General features: G+C 43.2%; 1 protein-coding gene across 6 annotated transcripts in view; it reads right to left on the reverse strand.

Moving 5' to 3' along the window:
* Positions 1 to 25,806, reverse strand: part of RELN (reelin) — a 1,155,521-nt gene that overhangs the window by 480,867 nt on the left and 648,848 nt on the right. For all 6 annotated transcript variants that reach the window (XM_056573506.1, XM_056573505.1, XM_056573507.1 and 3 more), the window contains one exon: positions 8,539 to 8,684. In XM_056573506.1, coding sequence (XP_056429481.1) covers positions 8,539 to 8,684 — 146 coding nt within the window. The remainder of the gene's footprint in view (positions 1 to 8,538; positions 8,685 to 25,806) is intronic.

Below are 25,806 nucleotides of genomic sequence, written 5' to 3' on the forward strand. Positions count from 1 at the left end.
TTTTTCACCAAGAAATGATGCAAGTATCGACAAAATTTTACCACTAACATAAAGTAGAATATGTCACGAAAAAACAGTCTCGGAATCAGAATGAAAGGTAAAAGCATCCCAGAGTTATTAATGCTTGAAGTGACAGTGGTCAGATGTTCAAAAAATGGCTGGGTCCTTAAGGTATATTTGGGCTGGGTCCTTAAGGGGTTAAAGGGATTTTCCTGTGGAAAACTTTTTTTTTTTTTTAAATCAACTGGTGCCAGAAAGTTAAAAAAATTTGTAAATTACTTCTATTAAAAAATCTTAATCCTTCCAGTACATTTTAGGTGTTGTGTACTACAGTGGAAATGTTTTTCTATTTGGATTTCTCTTATGTCACGACCACAGTGCTCTCTGCTGACCTCTGATGTCCATTTTAGGAACTGTCCAGAGCAGCATATGTTTGCTATGGGGATTTTCTCCTGCTCTGGACAGTTCCTAAAATAGACAGCAGAGGAAGTCATTTACAAATCTGTTTAACTTGATCTAAAAAAAAATTAAAGTTTTCCACGGGAGTACCCCTTTAAGGGAAGTTGACTAAAGGGCAACTATAGCTGGAAAAAAAACAGAGATCCCCAACGATGACTAAAACATTCCTTTCTGCTCATCACTGCTAGGAAAATGGTTCATGAAATCACATGAAATCTATTATCTGGATTATCTTGCCAGTTACAAGGCTGTGTATCACAATTGTATATATGCCACTGAGCAGGATTGAGGACCTGCTACTGACAGATAAAGTACCGGTCAAAAGTTTGGAAAAAGTAAGCCTCTTTGCATTAATGACAGCTTTGCACACTATTGGCTTTCTTTCAATCAGCTTCATGAGGTAATCACCTGGAATGGTTTTAAGTTAACAGATATGCCTTGTCACGGGTAGTTTTGTGGAATTTATCGCCATCATATTGTGTTTGAGACCATAAGAGGAGGACTGGTACACAGATATTGTTCTAATCTGTATTATGGCAAGAACAACTAAACATTGAAGTTTTTCTCAGGTGCAGTCATGAAAACAATCCAACACTTTGATAAAACTAGCTCTCATGAGGAGAGCTAGTTTTTTTTGCTTGCTAGTTAACTCCATAATGTGTTGCTTCATAGTTTTCTTGTCTTCTTTATGAATGTATGTAGAAAAAAATCAAGAAAAACATGGAATGATAGCGTGTGTTCAAACTTTGGACTGGTAATGCATAGCCATTTGTCTTTAAGGGGGTGTTCTAAAAAAAAACTGGATAGGTGATAAAAGATCTGTGAGCCTCTGGGACCTTTTACTGATAACTAGAACAAAAGCCTTAAAGGGGTCCTCCAGAGGGAATTTTTTTTCAATCAACTGGTGCCAGAAAGTAAACAGATTTATTTGTACATTTCTTGTGTTTAAAATTCTTTAGAAGTAATTAAAAAATCTGTTAAACTTTCTAGCACCAAACTGTTTTTCACCGGAGTACCCCTTTAATTTCCATTTACCTCACTTCTAAATAGCAGGACAAGAAACACTTTGAATTCCCAAAACTCTCTAATCACAGTTTATTTCTAACAGAACGGGTGTGACGCACCTGGATGTAGATGTCACGGAGCAGGTAGTGGATCCTCTACCTGTGTGGCTGATGACTCAGACCGTATCGGGGAGCGGAGTCTAAGGTGCCGCTGGTCTTCACCAGAGCACGCCGCAAAGCAGGATGGATTTGCTGCGGCAGGCGACACCGAGGTCGCTACCCCCAATACGGCTCGACCACACAGGTAACCGGGCAAGGCGAGGTAGAGGAGGATGAGATAGAAGCGTAGTCAACGTAGCAGAAGGTCAGGACAGGCGGTAAAGGTTCGTAGTCAAAAAACGTAGTGGGAAGGTCTGGGTACACGGGTATGGCAAACAGGCAATAGGGTACACTTTCTCTCAGGCAATAGGCACTGAAGATCTGGCAGGGAGGTGCAGGAACTTATAATGTGTTGTCAGGTCCACATACTAATTAAGAGCGCACTGGCCCTTTAAATTACAGAGCTCCGCCGAGCGCACGCCCTAGGAGACGAGTGCGGCGAGAGCTTAGTACCAGAAGCAGCAGAGCGGGGTAAGTGACGGGCTGGGATTCGCATGCGGGCGTGTCCTGCGATGCGAATCCCAGCCTCGCTGACAGACAGGGACACTGCACTCACAGACGGAGCTCGCGGCCAGGGCGCAGCATGTGACAGTACCCCCCCTTTGGTCTCCCACTCTTCCTACGGCTCAACTTTTTAAGAAGATCTTGGTCCAGAATATTGTCCTGAGGCTCCCAAGACCTCTCTTCAGGACCAAATCCTTCCCAATCCGCAAGGAAGTAGCGTTTTCCTCTGACCAACTTGGAAGCAAGAATTTATTTTACAGCAAAAACATCAGAGGTACCAGAGATAGAAGAGGGCATGATGTCTTCTCGAGAGAAACAATTGTAGATGACAGACTACAAGAGGGAGACATGGAAGGAATTCGGGATCCGGAGAGAGGAGGGCAGATGGAGAGAATAAGCCACGGGATTAAGTCGTTTTTTGACTTTATAGGGACCCAAAAAATGTGGATCTGGTTTTATATGAGGGTACCTTAAAGCAGATGTACTTGGAGGGCAACCACACTTTGTCCCCAGGAGAGAACTCGGGAGGAGGAGGTCTTTTCCTGTCTGCTTGAGACTTCATACGGTCCGTAGCAAGAAGAAGAGAATGGTGAGTCTTCTGCCAGATGGAGGCAAAATTCAGAACCAGTTCTTCAGCCATAGGTACGCCGAAGGAAGAGGAAGACAATGGAAGAGGTGGATGAGGATTAAGGCCGCAGACCACAAAGAAGGGGGAAGTTCAAGTGGACTCAGAATTCCTATGGTTATAAGAAAATTCGGCCCAGGGTAGTGAATCGGTCCAGTCATCTTGACGAGCGGAGACAAAATGACAAAGATAGTCCCCCAGGACTTGATTCACCCTTTCGACTTGGATTGAGGGTGGTAAGCTGAGGAGAAGTCCAATTTAACTTGGAGGCGGGAACAGAGGGCTCTCCAGAACTTGGAGATGAACTGGAACCCCAGATCGGAGATAATATGAGTAGGTAGGCCATGGAGACAGAAGATGTGAATGAAGAATAGCTTGGCTAGCTGCGGTGCTGATGGCAACCCTGGCAAGGGCACAAAATGGGCCATTTTAGAAAACCGGTCAACCACAACCCAGATGACCTTGTTGCCACTGGAAGATGGAAGGTTGGTGATAAAGTCCATTGCTATGTTGGTCCAGGGCAGCTCAGGAACTGGCAGAGGTTGTAGAAGACCAGCAGGCTTGGCACGAGAGGTCTTGTCCCGGTCACAGACCGAACAAGAGTGGACGAAGTCAACGACATCTTTTCTCAGAGTTGGCCACCAATATAGTCAGGAGATGAGCTGCAAGGACTTAGGTATTCCGGCATGGCCGGCCAAAAGAGAGCAATGACCCCATTTCAAGATTCGGAGTCTTAGGCGGGGAGTAATGTAGGTCTTCCCAGGAGGCAGGTGCTGAAGAGTTGCTGGAGCTGCAGTAATGAGACGATCGGGAGGTATAATATGTTGAGGATGTGGTTCTTGGTCTTGGACCTCAGAGGATCTGGAGAGAGCGTCAGCCCGACGATTCTTCTCTGCAGGCCGAAAATGAATAAAAAAGTAAAATCTAGAGAAAAACAGAGACCAACGAGCCTGACGAGGATTGAGGCGATGAGCAGTCTGTAGATATAGCAAGTTCTTGTGGTCAGTATCAATGGTAAGTGGATGTACAGAGCCCTCCAAGAGATGGCACCATTCTTCCAAGGCCAACTTAATAGCCAAAAGCTCACGATCTCCTATTGTATAGTTTCTCTCTGCTGGTGAGAAGGTTTTAGAGAAGAAACCGTAGGTTACCGTTTTTCCCTTGGAAGATTTTTGGTGTCAAAATAGCGCCTGCACCGACCGAAGAAGCGTCCACTTCCAAAATAAATGCCTTGGCTGAGTCTGGTCTCGACAACACAGGAGCAGAAGCGAAGGCAGATTTTAACTGTTTAAAGGCTTCTTTGGCCTCTGGAGTCCAGACCTTTGGATTAGCCGCTTTCTTAGTAAGAGACATGATGGGAGCAACCAAGGTGGAATAATGCGGAATAAATTGTCGATAATAATTGTCAAAGCCGAGGAAGCGCTGAATCGCTTTCAAGCCAGAAGATCGAGGCCAATCCAGTACTGCGGACAACTTGTTAGGATCCATTTGCAGACCTTGACTGGAGACAATATACTCTAGGAATGGAAGACTGGTCTTCTCAAAAGTACATTTTCAAGGTTAGCATAGAGATGATTGTCTCGGAGGTGCTGTAAAACTTGTCGGAGGTGGGAACTATGAGTATGGAGATCAGGAGAGTAGATGCGAATTTCATCTAAGTAGAGAACAACAAAGGAGTATAGGAGATCACGAAAAATGTTATTGACAAACTCCTGGAAGACCGCCGGAGCATTACAGAGTCCAAAAGGCATCACCAGATATTCAAAATGACCTTCACGCGTATTAAATGCAGCCTTCCATTCGTCCCCTTTTCGTATCCGAATTAAATTATAGGCCCCACGAAGATCCAACTTGGAAAAGATTTTTGCCCCTCCCAGACGATCAAACAACTCAGCGATCAAAGGAAGCGGTTCTTAACAGTGATTTTATTTGGCCACGGTAGTCAATGCAAGGTCGTAGGGATCCGTCCTTCTTTTCTACGAAGAAGAAACCGGCTCGGCAGGAGAGGAGGACTTCCTGATGAATCCCTTCTGTAGGTTTTCCTGTATATACTTAGACATGGCCAGAGTTTCGGGTACAGATAAGGGGTAGATTCTGCCCCTGGGAGGTGTGGTGTCGGGCAGCAGGTCAATGGTGCAATCGTAGGGGCGATGTGGAGGTAACCCTTCAGCTTGCTTTTCACTGAAGACATCAGCAAAATTCGGTAGAAAGGAAGGCAAACCGGGCAGTGGACGAGAAGATGGTTTCAACTTGGTCACCCGTACGTGAATACAATGATTGTTGCAGTGCGGACTCCAGCGAAGTACTTCTCGGGTCTTCCAATCCAGCTGTGGAGCATGGAGCTGCAACCAGGGTAGATCCAGAAAGAGAGGAGAAGTACAGTGTGGGAGTACGTAGAAGGACAAGTTCTCTCTGTGTGAGACTACGACCTGCATTAACAGGGGTTCAGTGCGGTATAGCACAGTACAGTCCAGTTTTTCTCCATTGACCGTGGAGATGAACAGCGATTTCGGGAGGCGTAGAACTGGCAGAAGATACTTGTGCACTAGAGAGGCATCAATGAAGTTACCAGCGGAGCCAGAGTCCAGGAAGGCCAAGAGTGAGAGGTTCACTTTAGAAGGAAGAAGAAGCTGAACCGTCATATTTAAGCGTGGAGATGAGGAATTCACATCTAGGGAGGCTCCTCCACAAACCCTAGGTGTGAGCCTTTCACTGTGGCTGTGGATGTACAGGACAATCTTTGAGGAAATGATCGGCACTGGCTCAGTGACACAGATTCTAAGCTCAGCGGCGAGTTCTTTCCTGCAGAGTCAGGCGAGTCCGATCCACCTGCATAGCCTCCACTGCGGGAGGCAAAGTAGAAGGTTGCGGTGGTTGTTGGAAGACAGGTACCAAGCGAGGAAATCGCCGAGGTCAGGTTGATTCTCTTTCTTGGCGTAGTTCCTCACGTCTCTCAGAGAAATGGATATCAATCCAGGATGCCAATTGTATCAGTTCATTCAGATTAGATGGCAACTCCCGGGCAGCGAGGACATCCTTTATCTGGCTAGATAATCCCCTCTTGTAAGTAGCACAGAGAGCTTCATTATTCCAAGACAACGCAGACGCCAGGGTCCGGAACCGGATGGCATATTCGCCCACAGTGGAGTTGCCATGGGAAAGATTCAGAAAAGCAGTCTCAGCAGAGGAAGCTCGGGCGGGTTCTTCAAAAACCATGCGGAAGTCCATCAGGAACGCCTGGAGGTTATTAGTGATAGCATCACTGCGATCCCATAGTGGAGTAGCCCAGACAGACAGGGCCCTAACAGACAGGAGACTGATGACAAAGGCAACCTTTGCTCGTTCTGTGGAGAACTGGTCCGCCATGAGTTCTATGTGCATGGAGCACTGTGTCACGAAACCCGACAAGACTTGGGATCCCCCTCAAACTTCTCAGGAAGCAACAGAAAGGAGTTTCGAACCGGTGGCAACGGCTGCAGCAGGAGGCTGTACTGGAGCTGGAGGGGGCTGTGGCTGTGGCGGATTCTGCTGAGCAGATAGCAGCTGCTGCATTATGGCTGATAGCTGGTTAAGCTGCTGTGCCTGCTGGGCCAACTGCTGGGACTGAAGCGCCACAACAGATGCTGAATCAGGCAGAGGAACCCCAGTTGGATCCATGGCCGGATCTTGCTGTCATGCGCCTGGATGCGGATGTCTCAGAGCAGGTAGTGGATCATCTACCTGTGTGGCTGATGACTCAGAACGTATCGGGGAGCGGAGTCTAAGGTGCCGCTGGTCTTCACCAGAGCCCGCTGCAAAGCAGGATGGATTTGCTGCTGCAGGCGACACCCAGGTCGCTACCCCCAATACAGCTCGACCACACAGGTAACCGGGCAAGGCGAGGTACAGGAGGATGAGATAGAGGCGTAGGCAATGTAGCAGAAGGTCAGGACAGGCGGCAAAGGTTCGTAGTCAAAAAACGTAGCGGGATGGTCTGGGTACACTGGTATGGCAAACAGGCAATAGGGTATGCTTTTTCTCAGGCAATAGGCACTGAAGATCTGGCAGGGGGGTGTGGGAGGTGCAGGAACTTATAATGTGTTGTCAGGTGCACATACTAATTAAGAGCGCACTGGCCCTTTAAATTACAGAGCTCCGCCGTGTGCGCATCCTAGGAGATGGGGACGAGCACGGCAGAGCTTAGTGCCAGAAGCAGCAGAGCGGGGTAAGTTACGGGCTGGGATCCGCATGCGGGCGAGTCCCGCGATGCGAATCCCAGCCCTGCCAACAGACGGGGACCCCGGGACACTGCCCTCACGGTCGGACCTCGCGGCCTGAGCACAGCGCGTGACAAATTAGAGCACTCTATTTAACCTCTTAAGGACCCATGACGTATGCGATCCAGGCTTGAGCATTTAATCGCCGAAAACACTGATTGATCCATTCCTATGGAGATGGATCAATCAGTGTAAAAGATCAGTACATGCAATGTTATAGCCCCCTATAGGAGCTATAATATTGCATAAGAAAAGTGTAAGAAAATCATTAACCCTTTCAATTATCCCTTCCCCTAATAAAAGTTTGAATCACCCGGCATTTCCAAAAATAAAAAAAACATTATGTAAATAATAATAAAAATAAACATATGTGGTATCGCCGCGTGCGGAAATGTCCAAATTATAAAAATATAATGCTTTTTAAACCGCTCGTTCAATGGCGTACGCGCAAAATAATTCCAGAGTCCAAAATAGCGCATTTTTGATCACTTTTTATACCACAAAAAAGTGAATAAAAAGTGATCAAAAAGTCTGATCAGAACAAAAATGGTACCACTAAAAACTTCAGATGACGGCGCAAAAAATGAGTCCTCAAAGCGCCCTGAAGACAGAAAAATAAAAAAGTTATAGGGGTCAAAAGATTCCCATTTTAAACGTATAAATTTTCCTGCATGTATTCATGATTTTTTTCGGAAGTGATACAAATTCAAACCTATACAAGTAGGGTATCATTTTAACCGTATGGACCTACAGAATAAAGATAAGGTATCATTTTTGACAAAAAATGTACTGCGTAAAAACAGAAGCCCCCAAAACTTACAGAATAGTGTTTTTTCATCAATTTTGTCGCACATTGATTTTTTTTCCCGTTTCACCGTAGTTTTTTGGGTAAAATGACTAATGTCATTACAAAGTAGAATTAGTGACGCAAAAATTAAGCCATTATATATAATTTTAGGTGAAAATTTTTAAGAGTTATGATTTTTTAAAGTTAAGGAGGAAAAATTGAAAATGAAAAAACGGAAAAAGCCCGGGTGCTTAAGGGGTTAAACATTCACTAAAGTAACAAAAGGTTAAACAAAAGTCTATTCATTTATTTGTTTTGTTTTAGTAATAATTTCTCTTAAAGGCATAAAAAATGTGTTTATGTTCTATCACTGAAAATGCAACTCATTGGGTCTCATTTACTAAGTTGAAACCGACCAGTTTTTGTTTGGTTATTTTGGCGCAGAGTGTCTGCAGTATGTCTGCACCAAATGTCAACCCAAAAAATGGGCGTGGTTTCACAACCCGACCTATTTACTATTGAATTCAGAGAAAAAGCTGTGGATAAATGGCTGGAAATATCCACCTTGAAAAGCTGGTCAGAAAATTTTCCTGACTTTCCCCATAGTAAATAGAGAGGAATCCTGCAAGTCTGAAACAAAGTTTCCCACTAGTAAAAACCCCACACTCTTAGTAAATGAGGCTCATTACATTTGGTATCTGTTCAAGGATCAAATATGCTGATTTGTGTGAGAGAAATGCTCACCCAGCTGGCTGACTCTCAAATTCTTCTGACCACTGATCCTGGATGTCTTCAGTAGATACATCAACATCCCTTGTTGTGGCAAAGCTGAATTCACTGCCCTCTGTTCCATGAAAGTAGATGGAGTTGCCCTCTGATTGACAGCTATGCTATGGAGACAAGAACAAAACATGGCATATCTATAAAATCAGGTTGGTCTGAAGGTTTCAACAGATTTAAAAGTTCATCTAGCCATCTGTCCATCTTTAACGTACACTGAATTGAACATTGATTTGAACATTGAAATTTTTTTTGTTATATATCAACTGGCTCCGGAAAGTTAAACAGATTTGTAAATTACGTCTATTAAAAAATCTTAATCCTTTCAATAGTTATTAGCTTCTGAAGTTTTCTGTCTAACTGCTCAATGATGATGTCACGTCCCGGGAGCTGTGCATGATGGAAGAATATCCCCATAGGAACTGCACAGCTCCAGGGATGTGAGTCATCAGAAAGCAGATAGACAGAAAAAACAACTCAACTTCAGAAGCTAATAACTATTGCAAGGATTAAGATTTTTTAATCGAAATAATTTACAAATCTGTTTAACTTTCCGGAGCCAGTTGATATATAAAAAACATTTTTGGCCTGGAATACCCCTTTAATCTTAGACACAACTTAGCAACCCATAACAGCCCAGCTTCTGTTTCTCAAAATGAGCTGTAATTGCTTACCCTCTGTCTGAGAAAAACTTCAGACAGAAGTTCTGATTCTAAGAGCTCATGCACACTTTTATAACATTTTATAATGTAGTTTAAAAGTCAAAGTTGGGATGGCCAGAATGTGGACTTATTTGAAGTCTTCTGAAAACAAGGGGACGTTAGCTTTTAAATGAATCTCCTTGTAACTCCTTGTCTCTATGACCTTAAAGGGGTACTCTGCTGTAAACATCTTTTCCCCTATCCAAAGGATAGGGGATAAGATGTTAGACTGAGGGGTTCCCACGGCTGGGGACCTCCGCAATCTTCGGGCCGGAAGCGTCGGCATCCGGAACACGGAAGCTTGTAGCTTCCATGTTCATATCCTCCCGCCACACCCCCTCCATTAATGTCTATGGGAGGGGGCATGACGGATAGTCAATGAACAAGATAGCGATGATCCAGCAGAGTAATGCAAATTCCAGTTTTATTTGTGTAAAATCAAAACATCAGATAGATGGTGGAAAATATACTGTACACGTTTTGAACGGCAATCCATCCTTTGTCACAGCTAACATAGAAGTACACAAGGTCTGTTTTTATAAGCAACACAATTGCACAGAAAAAAACCAAACACAGGTGTGGTAAAATCAATAAATAAAGATCATGTGATCTAAAAGGTGTGGTACCATATCCTAAGAACAAAAAGCATAGTGTGAATGAGAACACAGGCGGACATAGCCGCCAATGAACAGAACGGATGTATAGGTGCTCATTCACACTGGGCTTCAGTTCTAATTTTTTGTGCGAATATCCTCGATCATGCAATCTACATTTAAGTTCCCCCTTCTGAGCTTCATACGATTCGCAAGTATCTTCCATACCAGACTATATCAGCAGAAAAAGGATTAAACTCAGAAAAAATATATTTAGACTCCCAGTAGGACATGGTAAGATTAGTGAGTGACGGGGAATGTCTGGCCCCCATCGACACTCCGCTAATTTGTAGAAAATATTCATAATTGAAAGAAAAATAATTGTGAGACATAAGAAATTGTGTGGCTTGTAAAATAAATTCACAAAGATCTTGAGTATATCTGCTGTGTTTCACTAGATGAAATTCCAATGCCACCACTGCAACATCCCATGGGATGCTGGTATACAGCGAAACGACATCATAGTACATAGCCGTCATGCCTCCTCCCATAGACGGGAACGGAGGGGCAAGTTGGCCGGCATCGCCAGTCATTGGGCACGGCGATCTAACATCTTATCCGCTATCCTTTAGATAGGGGATAAGATGTTTCCAGCGCATACCCCTTTAAAGGAAAACTGTCACATGTTCACTCCCGCACTAATCACAGGTACTGGCTGATCCATCAGGCCACACTTCTATAGGTTAAAATTACCTTACTACCTTTAGTAAATTTCAATACTGCATTTCATTTTAAAAATATATATACATATATATATTTTTTACAATCATACAGGTACATGCTGTGCATTTTTTAGTGTAGGTAAACGAGCAGAAAGGACCAGGGTAGAAGAGATAAAAAACAATTGGTCGCCAGGGGCAATTACTGAAGGCTTTAGGTAGCGTTTTAATGATAGATACAATTTGAAATTGGCAAGAAAAGGAGGGGGTGGTTAACTAAGCTACGTAATGTTGTTCTGAATTCTCTAAGGAGCAGTTTGTAAAATGGGTTTCTAGCATACAGACCTCTAAAATCCACTATCTTTTTTACAAGCAGAAAGTAAAGTTTTCGAAAATAATCTCTTAAGTTTTTTACAAATAAGCTTTTAAGGTATCAACCAAAAATGTTATAGTAACATAGCACAATATGTCAAGAAAAACTTTTTCAGAATCACTTGGATAAATTAAAGAATAACAAAGTTACTACTACATAATGTGAGACAGGACTGATTTAAAAAAAATAGCCTTTGTCCTTAAAGGGGTACTCCATTGGAAAACATTTTCTTTTAAATCAACTGGTGCCAGAAAGTTAAACAGATTTGCAAATTACTTCTACTAAAATATCCCAATCCTTTCAGTACTTATCAGCTGCTATATACTACAGAGGAAGTTTTTTCTTTTTGAATTTTCTTTCTGTCTGACAACATGCTCTCTGCTGACACCTCTGTCCATTTTAGGAATTGTCCAGAGTAGGAGCAAATCCCCATAGCAAATCTCTCTTGCTCTGGACAGTTCCTGACACGGACAGAGGTGTCAGCAGAGACTGACCTCTGTAGTATACATCAACTAAAAAGTACTGGAAGGATTGGGATTTTTTAATAGAAGTCATTTACAAATCTGTTTAACTTTCTGGCACCAGTTGATTTAAAAGATAATGTTTTCCAGTGGAGTACCCCTTTAAGGTCAAAATTGGCTGTTTTATTTAAGGGTTAAAATAAACGTGCAACCTAGATTTTTATTTTATTTTTTATATTGATTACAGCCAGATGCTGAAAAATGCTCTAAATTTCATTATGTCTCTCCTTTCTGACTGTAATTCTTCTATTAAATGTAGGGATGCCCCGATACCATTATTTTTTTTTAAGACCGAGTACAAGTAACGATACTTTAATTCTAGTACTCACTGATACCAAGTATGAGTACTTTTATTTTAGAGGGAATCTGACACCAGGGTGACCCCGTCTCTGGCGCTGCTTACCATGCTGATATGTGGGTTCTTTGTTGTGTGAAATGGAGGCGGCTGCTGTAGTATGAGCCAAGATTTCTCTCTGCTCCATTGGGCAGAACAGGGAATTTGCATTGGCGGCTAGACCAATGTCTACGGAGCGATTGCGCTGATGTTCACATGGTGAGCAGCGGTAGAAACCGGGTCACCTGCACTATCTACCTATAAATTCAAGTTAGTGCAGGTGACTCTGCTGTAAGATTGCCTTAAATAGTAGGTATTATCCCCTTGTAGGTAGTATAGATAGCTGCAGACATTAGACAACAGGACCCCCCTTGTAGCCAGCAGGCCCCCCTTGTAGGTAGAATAGATAGTTGCAGACATTAGACAGCAGGATTCCCTTGTAGCCAGCAGCTCCCCCCCCTTTTAGCCAGCAGGACCGCCACCTGTAGACAAAAGCCCCCCTTTGTAGCCAGCAGGATCCCCCCTGTAGACAGCAGTCCCCCTTTTGTAGCCAGCAGCCCCCCTTTGTAGCCAGCAAGACCGCCCCCTGTAGACAGCAGCCCCCTTTGAAGCCAGCAGGAACCCCTCCTGTAGAGAGCAGCCCCCCTTTGTAGTTGCTCACTGTCCAAGTGTCACCGCTGCAGCCCCGTTCTCATCACTACCGCTGGCCCGGTCTGCCGTCCGTATTATGGCGTCTTAAGGAGGACCATGTGACATACACGTCACTCTGCTTCCTCCGTACCGTTACGTTGGGCGCAGTGGAGTGACGTATATGTCACATGCTCCTCCATAAGATGCCATAATGTGGACGGCAGAACGGGGCAACAGCAGTGATGAGAATGGGGCTGCGGGAATTGATGCGAACCGGAGGACGGGGCAGCGAAGCACTACACCAGGTATCAGATTTGGTATCTGGGACATTAGACGAGTCCCCGATACCATGCAGATACCTGGTATCGGCCCTGATACCGATACTAGTATCGGTATCTGGACATCCCTAATTAAATGTTTTGTAAATGATTATGGGTAAGATATTTTTAACTTCCTTTCAAAATATCCCTGGCCGGTGATGATGGCTTAAAAAGTTGTAAGCCCCCCGGGGGGGTTTCGTGGCTAGCTATGTAAGGAGATGGATGCAGGGCTGCTGAACTCCCTTCCCACGGCCGACATACAAGGGACTCTTACCGTCATACATGGGTGCACGGAGGTCCGGAAATAAGCAACGCTCAGCGGGAAAGCCCCAGCACACGGTTATCCCGATCTCAAACTATTTCAGCCCCCTGCAGGAGCTTTCTGAGATGCCGAGAAGGATGCCGGGGCAATCCAAGCTGGCACGGGAGAAACCGGCAGCCTCAGCTCCCGCCCCCTGACCACCAGCCATGAGGCAGCACACAGCCAGCGCTGGGCCTCTGGGATGCCTCTGCAGAGCTGCAACGTCCAGCTGGAAGGTCTGCATCCTCAGGCCCATTGCTGCAGCCTCCTCCCCCTTCATCAGCTGCTCAGGAGAGAAATGGACCCTACCCTGACAGACCCACCACTGCTCGGTGCCGCTGAGGTAGGTGCACAGGGGACCACTAACCAGCTGCTGCCCCAGAGCCTAGAGCCACTATCTCCTGCTGTGTTGAATGACCAGGCACAGTCTCCCTCCCAGAGCATCCCCTCCATCTTTAGGAGTCCAGTGGGCTCCCCCTCTCCTGATCCTCAGATGTCCTCTTCAGGGGATGAATCAACCATGGAGACTGGGGCCAGCTTTGCAGAGGTTACTGTTGATGGAGCGCCACCAAGAGGTGGTGGAGCAAGCACCAGTGGGATCCAAAACCTTCTGTCCTCCCCTCCAGACCAGGGTCCTGCTCCCCATAACCAGCAGACCCTTCAATCCAAGCCCCCACAGACTGCTGTTCGGTACGAGAGTCCCCCCCACCTTGGAGGGGGACCAGTTATACTCTTTCCTCCGCCGCCAGCCCGGACAGTTGCTCTCCTGAAGGGTCATCTCGAGCTGCAGGCACTTTTGGCGCTTCCTCCCACCAAGTCGGACAAGTCCGCCATGGTCTCAGATTTGAAGTATGCCTGGTGCCAGGATCTTCAGCCAGTCAAGCAATATGTAGCTGAGCTACAGGGTAGGGTGAGGGTCCTAGAGGACTTTCAAGTGACTGTTTTTGACTCCATGAGGGACATGCTGTCTGCCCTGAATACCCAAATCTTCAAACATCATGCACTGGCAGATCATCTGGATGATGTGTAAAATAGAAATCGCAGGAACAATATCCATATCCGTGGACTTCCGGAAGCTACATGTTCTCAAGATCTACAACCCACGGTCATCGGAATTTTCAACATGCTCCTAGGACTCCCTCCTGACACGCATATTGAAATTGCTAGAGTTCACCGGGCATTGAGGGCCCATCCTCGAGATGTAATCAGCCGCATTCATTGCTATACCCTGAAGGAGCAAATTAAGCAGGAAGTGAGACAAAGAGGAGATATTAACTTTGATGGAGCAACCTTACAACTGTACCCGGATTTGTCCAGGCGTACCCTCCATCAGAGAGCTCTTCTGTGACCCCTACTCCGTCTGCTCCAGGACCACCACATTGCCTATAGATGGGGATTCCCTTTTGCCCTACATGTCACTACTGGGGACTCTGTGGCCTCTCTTCATACTCCTGGAGACCTACCACTCTTTCTCTCCACCCTTGGTCTCCCTCCTGTGTGTCAGGCTATTTGGTACCGATATAATCAGATTTTATGATATGAAAGATATATGAATGACACAACATGGCCAAAGCGTCCATATTGAATTAAAATTATTACATTTAATGAAGTCAGGAAGGTTTGACAGAGACCCAGTGTAATGTGTGAAGTAATCAAAATGGATTACAAAAGACAATACCCATAATATTTGACAAGTGTTCAAGGAAAGTCCTGGAGAGTGAAACTTATTGTCTGTCATTTTAGACTCCAGTGGGGGGTCTGCTCTGTACACCTGGATATAGGTGTGTGTGTGTGTTTAACAATGGGTTGTATTTGCATTCTATTTGTCTATATATCTGGCCGTCTATTTGAGATGCCTGACAAGCATCAATGGCATTGTCTTGTCTTGGATTGTGTGTAGACAGGTGATAAGGTGGCCACAATAATCTTTTGCATCTCTAACAAAATTATAGTAAATAAATGTTTAGCTGTAATGTCATGTAACTAGACTCTGAAGCTACATAGTTAACACCCACCAGTCATCATTGGATGACATTATATTTGTTTGGGTGGATCCTTAGCATAGAAAAGAGGTTAAAGGGGTATTCCAGGGAAAAACTTTTTTAACCCCTTAAGGACCGGGGTTTTTTCCATTTTTGCATTTTCGTTTTTTGCTCCTTGCCTTTAAAAAATCATAACTCTTTCAATTTTGCACCTAAAAATCCATATTATGGCTTATTTTTTGCGTCACCAATTCTACTTTGTAATGACGTCAGTCATTGTGCTCAAAAATCTACGGTGAAACAGAAAAAAAAATAATTGCGAGACAAAATTGAAAAAAAAAAACGCAATTTTGTAATTTTGGGGCCTTCCGTTTCTACGTAGTACATTTTTCGGTAAAAATGACACCTGATATTTATTCTGTAGGTCCATACGGTTAAAATGATACCCTACTTGTATAGGTTTGATTTTGTCGTACTTCTGGAAAAAATCATAACTTCATGCAGGAAAATTTATACGTTTAAAATTGTCATCTTCTGACCCCTATAACTTTTTTATAAATGAGCGCTCATTTTTTGCGCCGTGATCTGAAGTTTTTGCATTGATAGGACTTATTGATCGCTTTTTATTCATTTTTTCATGACATAAAAAGTGGCCAAAAATGCACCATTTTGGACTTTGGAATTTTTTTGCGCGCACGCCATTGATCGTGCGGTTTAATTAACGATATATTTTTATAATTCGGACATTTCCGCACGCGGCGATACCATATATGTTTTTTTTATTTTTATTTACACTGTTTTTTTTTATGGGAAAAGGGGGGTGATTCAAACTTTTAATAGGGGAGGGGTTAAATGATGTTTATTCACTTTTTTTTCCCACTTTTTTTTTGCAGTGTTATAGCTCCCATAGGGACCTATAACACTGCACACACTGATCTTTATCATTGATCACTGGTTTCTCATAAGAAACCAGTGATCGATGATTCTGCCGCATGACTGCTCATGCCTGGATCTCAGGCACTGAGCAGTCATTCGGCGATCGGACAGCGAGGAGGCAGGTAGAGGCCCTCCCGCTGTCCTGTAAGCTGTTCGGGATGCCACGATTTCGCCGCGGCTATCCCGAACAGCCCACTGAGCTAGCCAGCATACTTTCGGTTTCACTTTAGACGCAGCGTTCAACTTTGAACGCCGCGTCTAAAGGGTAAATAGCGTGCGGCACAGCGATCAATGCCGCGCGCTATTAGCCACGGGTCCCGGCCGGGCCCGACCCGCTATGACGCGGGGCCACGTTATAGATCGGGAGTGGACACATGACGTTCCAGTACGTCATGTGTCCTTAAGGGGTTAAATATATCAACTGGCTCCAGAAAGTTAAACAGATTTGTTAATTACTTCTATTAAAAAATCTTAATCATTTCAGTACTTATGAGCTTCTGAAGTTAAGGTTGTTCTTTTCTGTCTAAGTGCTCTCTGATGACACATGTCTCGGGAACCACCCAGTTTAGAAGAGGTTTGCTATGGGGATTTGCTTCTAAACTGGGCAGTTCCCGAGACACGTGTCATCAGAGAGCACTTAGACAGAAAAGAACAACCTTAACTTCAGAAGCTCATAAGTACTGAAAGGATTAAGATTTTTTAATAGAAGTAATTTACAAATCTGTTTAACTTTCTGGAACCAGTTGATATATATAAAAAAAAGTTTTTTCCTGGATAACCACTTTAAAACTTGGGTGAGAAAGGAATCAGGAGAACTAGAACAGAGGACTGCAGAACACAGAAAGAGGAACCCCATCCTCATTACAGAAGCATCACAGAAGTTCCTAGAGGCTACCTGAAGCGGCGGAGCCATGAAGAGTTAGGGAGAAAACGATCCAATAAGTCATTTCTTCTCTGCTAACCGGTTATGATTACAGGCATTCCCATGGACCCCGAGAAGCCATCTTTCTTTCATCCAGAAGTACTCTCGGTGGTGAGATAAACAGGTTTCTTATTTGATTAATTACCTCCTTTTAAATGTGGACAGAATTATCTTATGGGGAGGAACAGACCTGGCTTATATATAACCTCAATTATGAGAAGGAAATAGTAGTTTATCAGCCACACCCCATTCTACTGCAGAAGAATGGGGCGCGTCTTATGGGGATCAATGCAATGATCATATTGCATATTAGCATAGTTTAATGTGATTTTCCTCTGCTCCCCCACATGATATAATAATTCCCACGAGGAAACTTAATGTAAATCATCCTAAATAGTAGCGTACTATAAATGATATATTTAGTACCGTATCTTACCAGAGATAATTGTGGTTAGAACTGGGCGGGGTTTACTCCCATTTTATACACGTAAAATGCCCATTAGATATCATGTTATCTGATGATCTCTATGCAAAGTAATATCTATGCAAAGTGATATCTATGCAAAGTGATATCTGAACTAACCTACTTCTGTGACCTTGTTTAATATTATTAAATAACTTACTAATACCTCATTACTTTATATCTGACATTATGACACTGATATTCTTTATATAATTTAATTCATATTATGGTCTGTTTTTATTACGCTCCTTTAATGTTAATCAATTGTAACCAATAAATGTACATCTCATTTTTATAATAACTGTGTTATTTTATTATATTGCAAAAGTACTTCTACCACTACTTCAAAGAACTCATATTTGGGAAAATAGTCGGGCCCAGATATGGTGAATTGCATTGTTTGTATATTTTTGGCAATTTATAACGGTCATAATATTTTTTATATTTTTGTTGACCATAATAAACAATTCATAATTCATAAATTAGTTATTAACCCCGACGTGTGTCGCTGTCGGACTGGAATGATTAGTTGAGAGACCCTTACGCCCCTCTACCTGCAACTAGGGCCTCGCAGCGGGCTCCTGCAAGGCACCCTATACCTGGAGAGCCATTTCCTCAGAGACCGAGACGTCAGCACACCAGACTGGTGGGCTTCCTGATGGAGTCTTGAAAGGACTAGGTCCCGCTAGAACTGCTGCCCTCTGCTGATAGGAGTCAACCTTGGACTCTCCTTCTCTCAGATCTGAGGACCCCTCCTGGGCTAGTTTTGCTATATGTCTGCCCCTACTTTCATATACCCTGTGCCCCATAGTTTTCCAATGCACTAGATCTTATATCTACCCCCTACATCAGTGGTAGTTCGTGGCTCCACTGTGGGCCTCCCCTCTAGTCTCCTCTAGGCCGTGGGCGGACACAATCGCCCCACTTTCCTATTTAGTATACTCCCCGATAGTAGTTTGATTCTAGTAGCACCCTTTCTCCTCTTCCCTATACCTCCACTTAGGGTTGGTGTTTATTACGAACACCTATTTGGCAGATGACCCATTCTTCCACTAGTGATACAAGTGTTCTTGCTTTTTTCTTTGTTATTTTTTTTTTGAGTTACTTGTATTTTTCTTGTTTCTTCCGCAGAACCCGCTGCTCCCAGACCCCCCTCCAACTGCTCATCCCACGCTATCGCTCCACACTCTACCCAATTGATGGCTGAGGTGAAGGTAACTACCCTGAATGTTCAGGCTTTTAATGTTTCGGAGAAGAGGTCCCAGATCCTATACCACTTGCATAAACAAAAGGCTAGGATCCAGGATCCTATGTCTCCAGGAGACACACTTTAAAATGGGTAATAGCAGATTAGTCGCTATTTTCCCACCTGTTTCCATAGCACCAACTCAGAGTCTCGCTCAAAGGGGATTTCTGTCGGTTTTCACCACCCGATTCCCTTCAGCTTGCTAGATGTCCATGTCGACCCCGAGGCTCGATACTTATTTGTTAAGGGAACGATCCTGGACCAGGTGGTGACGGTGGTGACTGTCTACGCTCCAAATAGCTCTCAGATCTCCTTTTTGATGCGAACCCTCACATCTGGCAAGTTCAGATGTGATTGACACAAATGTAATTTTGTTATTTCCCTGCTGTGCACAGGGCATGATTTACCTCCTTTCTATGCTTTGCGATGATGTACTGTCTATTACACTTCTGGAATGTTTCTCCTGAATTTGTTTAATAAAAACGTTGTTTTGAATGTAAAAAAAATAAATTGTAAGCTGGAATACCCCTTTAATGTGCATATGTATTCACCCCCTGAAACTTAACCTCTTAAGGACGGTGGGCGTATGGATACGCCCGTGGGAATTCCAGTCCCCGCCGCTAGCCGGTTGGGGACCGGGATGCCTGCTGAAATCATTCAGCAGCCATCCCGGCACATCGCCGAGGGGGGTCCCGAGATACCCCCCCCCCCCCCCCCCATGTCGGCGATCTGAGAAAATCGCATGTCAATTCAGACATGCGATTTTGTGCTATTCCGGGCTGATCAGGTCTGTGGTGACCAGATTGCCCGGAAAATAGGGATGATCGGAGCTGCCAGTGACAGCCCCGATCATCCTGAGGGATAGGAGCGAGATTGCAGCGCTGCAATCTCCTCCTATCCCCTGCCATTAGTCAGAAATGAATTCTGACCAATGGCAGTGCACAACAGGGGGTTGTCATGGAACACCCATAGCAAAATGGTGCACCACCACAATATAGATGTCAGGTCCGAGCATTCCTAGATGAGCAGTTTCCTGGAAAGTGGATTGGTCGTCGTGGGCCAGTTGAATGGCCCCCAAGGTCTCCCGATCTGACCCCCTTAGACTTATCTTTGGGGTCATCTGAAGGCAATTGTCTATGCTGTGAAGATACGAGATGTGCAGCACCTGAAACTATGGATACTGGAAGCCTGTGCTAGCATTTCTCCTGTGGTGTAGCTATCAGTGTGTGAAGAGTGGGAGAAGAGGGTTGCATTGACAATCCAACACAATGGGCAGCACATTGAACACATTTTATAAGTGGTCAGAAACTTGTAAATAACTCATGAAAGAATAAAGTTACGTTAAAACCAAGCACATCATTCTTGTGAAATTCCCAATAAGTTTGATGTGTTACATGACCCTCTTCCTATTGAAAAAACAAAAGTTGGATTCAAAATGGTTGACTTCAAAATGGCCACCATGGTCACCACCCATCTTGAAAAGTTTACCCCCTCACATATACTAATGTGCCACAAACAGGAAGTTAATATCACAACCATTCCCATTTTATTAAGGTGTATCCATATAAATGGCCCACCCTATACTTTGAAGCCCTCTAGTTTTTTCAAAAAGTTAAAATATGTCTATTTTATGATGCCAACATAAAGTAGACATATTGTATTTGTGAATCAATATAAAATTTATTTGGAATATCCATTTTCCTTACAAGCAGAGAGTTTCAAAGTTAGAAAAATGCTACATTTTTATGAAATTTGGGGATTTTTCACCAAGAAAGGATGCAAGTATCGACGAAAATTTACCACTAAAATAAAGTAGAATATGTCACGAAAAAACTATCTCAGAATCAGAACAATCGGTAAAAGCATCTTAGAGTTATTGATGCTTAAAGTGACGGTGGTCAGAATTACGAAAAAGGGTTCAGTCCTTATGGTGAAAAAGGGCTCAGTCCTTCAAGGGGTTAAAGGGGTACTCCGATGGAAATTTTTTTTTAAATTTTTTTATTAACTGGTGCCAGAAAGTTAAACAGATTTGTGAATTACTTCTGTTTAAAAATCGTAATCCTTCTAGTACCTTTCAGCTGCTGTATGCTCCAGAGGAAGTCTGTCTAACTACAGTGCTCTCTGCTGACACCTCTGTCCATGTCAGGAACTGTCCAGAGTAGAAGCAAATCCCCATATCAAACCTATCCTGGTCTGGACAGAGGTATCAGTAGAGATAACTGTGGTCAGACAGAAAAGAAATTCAAAAAGAAAAGAACTTGACATTAGTTTTCCAGTAACTAATGTTGTTCTGGCACTATTCTAGGTTAACCATTACAAACATATATTGTACAAAAAAAAAAAATGATAGGGTCTTTGCTTAAATACAAGCAATACTTGAATGAATATAAGGTATATTGTAAGTGGAAAACACATTTTATTTGCAAATTAATTACCATTCTTTGACATGTACTTTTTGATTCTGATGGGGATCATTATTAGAAATTCACATGACAATGTGTTGGCAATGACAATAGTTACTGCTACTATCAGAATGACCTAACATAACTCTGTTTAGTGTAAGGACATGGTTATTTTTAAAATGAAATGTGTTCAGCCAACAACCACTGATCCATGTGGTTGGCACATTTTCAAGAGCGTGGGTATCCTGCTAAAAGCAGATAAGTTGAATTGTGTATGGATGATTTTAATCCTTACATAATTCCTTTCCAGTGCATTTTCAATCTGAGCCAATTTTTGCCTGTATGCCATCGAAGTACTATAAAAAAGGACTTAATGCTTTACTAAAAGCTTTCTGCCAGGGACTTGGTGTAAGCTCTTATTTCCATTCATTGCTTTAAAGATTGCTCACATTATTCCAAGGATTTTAATGTATTCTACTGTCATTGAGTGGTGTATCCTTGAGGAGTTAGAATCCTCTTTGCCTTTGTTGTGGTTCATAACTATGACCCATTGATGGCAGTGCTTTCTTAGTTGTCATACTGAAGGGCATGCAACATACAATGCATTCGGAAAGTCTTCAGACCCCTTTCCTTTTTCACATTTTGTTATTTTGTGGCCTTGTGCTAAAATAAATAAAAAATCAAGCTTTTCCCTACTATTCTGCGCTCTCTATATTCTATAATAATGTAAAACCAAATTGTTCAAAATATTTGCTAATATATTTAAAAGGAAAAACTAAAATATTGCATTGACATATGTATTCAGATTCTTTAGTTGAAGCACCTTTGGCAAAGCTTTTGACAAGTGCAATGTATGGGTTTTGGCCCTTGCTTCATGCTGTTTGTCTGTCTTCTTTATAGCACCCAGTGGCTAGGGTGAGGGTTAATGGGTAATTATCCCATGTGTTTCCACTCTAGTGTGGTACCAGTCAAGGGTGTCCTTTATCTCCAATGCTCTGCACCCTGGCCATGTTAATACAATTTTCTTCTTCTGTGGTAGGGTTTGTTCCTTGGAGACACAGCCTGTTTGCTAGGCCCTGTTATGTGCCTTATAATTGACTGACTCTTGCTCTGGTCTACTTATTAATTGGGACAAGTCAGTCTTTATGCCCCTGAACACTCTACCATTGTAATGGGGGAAGGTTCCTTTACACATACTAGAAATTGGCTCACTCATGAACCCTTAGATACGACAAAACTACTATATTGGTTTGTAAAGTGTGGTGTAAAGCTATGTCTTTTCTGGGGTAGAGAGAAATACTACATTTATGCCTCTGTGGTGTATAAGCTGGTAGATTGTCCAAATTATTTTTAAAAACACAAAACCCTTGTACTTTTGCATAGAACTGGTTTGCACTGGTCTGATTCCTTGTGCCATCGATGTGGGCATGCTGATGCTATTCAACTCCACATACTCTGGGATTGTTCCATACTCATTCCATTTTGATGGGATGTGTTAGCTTTTTTCTTAAGAGTTAAAGAGGTACTCAGGTGGAAAAAAAAAAAATTTAATCAACCGGTGCCAGAAAGCTAAACAGATTTGTAAATTAATTCTATTAAAAAAATCTTAATCCTTCCAGTACTTATCAGCTGCTGTATGCTGTTTTCTTTTTTAATTTAACCCCTTAAGGACCAGGCCATTTTACACCTTAGGACCGGAGCGTTTTTTGAACATCTGACCACTGTCACTTTAAACATTAATAACTCTGGAATACTTTTACCTATCATTCTGATTCCGAGATTGTTTTTTCGTGACATATTCTACTTTATGTTATTGGTAAAATTTTGTCGATACTTGCATCGTTTCATAGTGAAAAATTTCAAAATTTGCTGAAAAAATTGAAAATTTTGCATTTTTCGAACTTTGAAGCTCTCTGCTTGTAAGGAAAATGGATATTCCAAATAAAAAAAATTTTTATTCACAAATACAATATGTCTACTTTATGTTTGCATCATAAAATTAATGAGTTTTTACTTTTGGAAGACACCAGAGGGCTTCAAAGTTCAGCAGCAATTTTCCAATTTTTCACAAAATTTTCAAACTCACTATTTTTCAGGGACCAGTTCAGGTTTGAAGTGGATTTGAAGGGTCTTCATATTAGAAATACCCCACAAATGACCCCATTATAAAAACTGCACCCCCCAAAGTATTCAAAATGACATTCAGACAGCATTTTAACCCTTTAGGTGTTTCACAGGAATAGCAGCAAAGTGAAGGAGAAAATTCACCATCTTCATTTTTTACACTCGCATGTTCTTGTAGACCCAATTTTTGAATTTTTACAAGGGGTAAAAAGAGAAAATTTATACTTATATTTGCAGCCCAATTTCTCTCGAGTAAGCAAGTACCTCATATGTCTATGTAAAGTGTTCGGCGGGCGCAGTAGAGGGCTCAGAAGCGAAGGAGCGACAAGGGAATTTTGGAGAGTACGTTTTTCTGAAATGGTTTTTGGGGGGCATGTTGCATTTAGGAAGCCCCTATGGTACCAGAACAGCAAAAAATCCCCACATGGCATACCATTTTGGAAACTAGACCCCTTGGGAAACGTAACAAGGGGTAAAGTGAACCTTAATACCGCACAGGTGTTTCACGACTTTTGCATATGTAAAAAAATATATATTTTTTTTCACTAAAATGTGTGTTTCCCCCCAAATTTCACACTTTTGCAAGGGTTAATAGCAGAAAATACCTCCCAAAATTTGTAACCCCATCTCTTCTGAGTATGAAGGTACCCCATAAGTGGACCTGAAGTGCACTACGGGCGAACTACAATGCTCAGAAGAGAAGGAGTCATATTTGGCTTTTGGAGAGCAAATTTTGGTCGGGGGGCATGTCGCATTTAGGAAGCCCCTATGGTGCCACAACAGCAAAAAACCCTCACGTGGCATACCATTTTGGAAACTAGACCCCTTGAGGAACGTAACAAGGAATAAAGTGAGCATTAATACCCCACAGGGGTTTCACGACTTTTGCATATGTAAAAAAATATATATTTTTTTTCACTAAAATGTGTGTTTCCCCCCAAATTTCACACTTTTGCAAGGGTTAATAGCAGAAAATTCCTCCCAAAATTTGTAACCCCATCTCTTCTGAGTATGAAGGTACCCCATAAGTGGACCTGAAGTGCACTACAGGCGAACTACAATGCTCAGAAGAGAAGGAGTCATATTTGGCTTTTGGAGAGCAAATTTTGCTCGGGGGGCATGTCGCATTTAGGAAGCCCCTATGGTGCCAGGACAGCAAAATAACCCCCACATGGCATACCATTTTGGAAACTAGACCCCTTGAGGAATGTAACAAGGTGTACAGTGAGCATTTACCCCCCACTGGTGTCTGTCAGAACTTTGGAACAGTGGGCTGTACAAAATTTTTAATTTGCACAGCCCACTCTTCCAAAGATCTGTCAGACACCTGTGGGGTGTAAATTCTCACTTCACCCCTCATTATATTCCGTGAGGGGTGTAGTTTCCGAAATGGGGTCACATGTGGGGTTTTTTTTTTTTGCGTTTGTCAAAACCGCTGTAACAATCAGCCACCCCTGTGCAAATCACCTCAAATGTACATGGTGCACTCTCCCTTCTGGGCCTTGTTGTGCGCCCCCAGAGAAGTTTGCGCCCACATATGGGGTATCTCCGTACTCGGGAGAAATTGCATTACAAATTTTGGGGGGCGTTTTTCCCTTTTACCTCTTGTCAAAATGAAAAGTAAAGGGCAACACCAGCGTGTTAGTGTAAAAAATGTATTTTTTTACAATAACACGCTGTTGTAGACCCCAACTTCACCTTTTCATAAGGGGTTAAAGGAGAAAAATCCCCCCAATATTTGTTAGGCAATTTCTCCTGAGTACGGCGATACCCCATATGTGACCCTAAACTGTTGCCTTGAAATACGACAGGGCTCCAAAGTGAGAGCGCCATTCGCATTTGAGGCCTGAATTAGGGACTTGCATAGGGGTGGACATAGGGGTATTCTACGCCAGTGATTCCCAAATAGGGTGCCTCCAGCTGTTGCAAAACTCCCAGCATGCTTGGACAGTCAACGGCTGTCCGGCAATACTGGGAGTTGTTGTTTTGCAACAGCTGGAGGCTCCATTTTGGAAACAGTGGCGTACCGGACGTTTTTCATTTTTATTGGGAGGGGAGGGGGGGCTGTGTAGGGGTATGTGTATATGTAGTGTTTTTTACTTTTTATTTTATTTTGTGTTAGTGTAGTGTAGTGTTTTTAGGGTACAGTCACACGGGCGGGGGGGTTACAGCGAGTTCCCGCTGCGAGTTTGAGCTGCCGCGCAAAATTAGCTGCATCGCAAACTTGCAGCCTGATACTCACTGTAAGCCCCCTGCCCATGTGAATGTACCCTGTACATTCACAGGGGGGGGGGACCTCCAGCTGTTACAAAACTACAACTCCCAGCATGCACAGTCTATCAGTGCATGCTGGTAGTTATAGTTTTGCAACAGCTGGAGGCACACGGTTGGGAAACACTGAGTTAGGAAACAGACAATGTTTCCCAACCAGTGTGCCTCCAGCTGTTGCAAAACCACAACTCCCAAACATTCTCAGGAATGCTGGAAGTAGTAGTTCGGCAACATCTTTAGAGCCAGATGTTGCCGAACTACAACTCCCAGCATGCTGGGAGTTGTAGTTTTGCAACATCTGGAGGACTACAGTTTGCAGACCACTAATACAGTGGTTCCCAATCTGTGCCCTTCCAGATGTTGCAAAACTACAACTCCCAGTATGCCAAAACTG

Source organism: Hyla sarda, chromosome 4 (genome assembly GCF_029499605.1).
Source record: "Hyla sarda isolate aHylSar1 chromosome 4, aHylSar1.hap1, whole genome shotgun sequence".
NCBI classification, from domain to species: Eukaryota; Metazoa; Chordata; class Amphibia; order Anura; family Hylidae; genus Hyla; species Hyla sarda.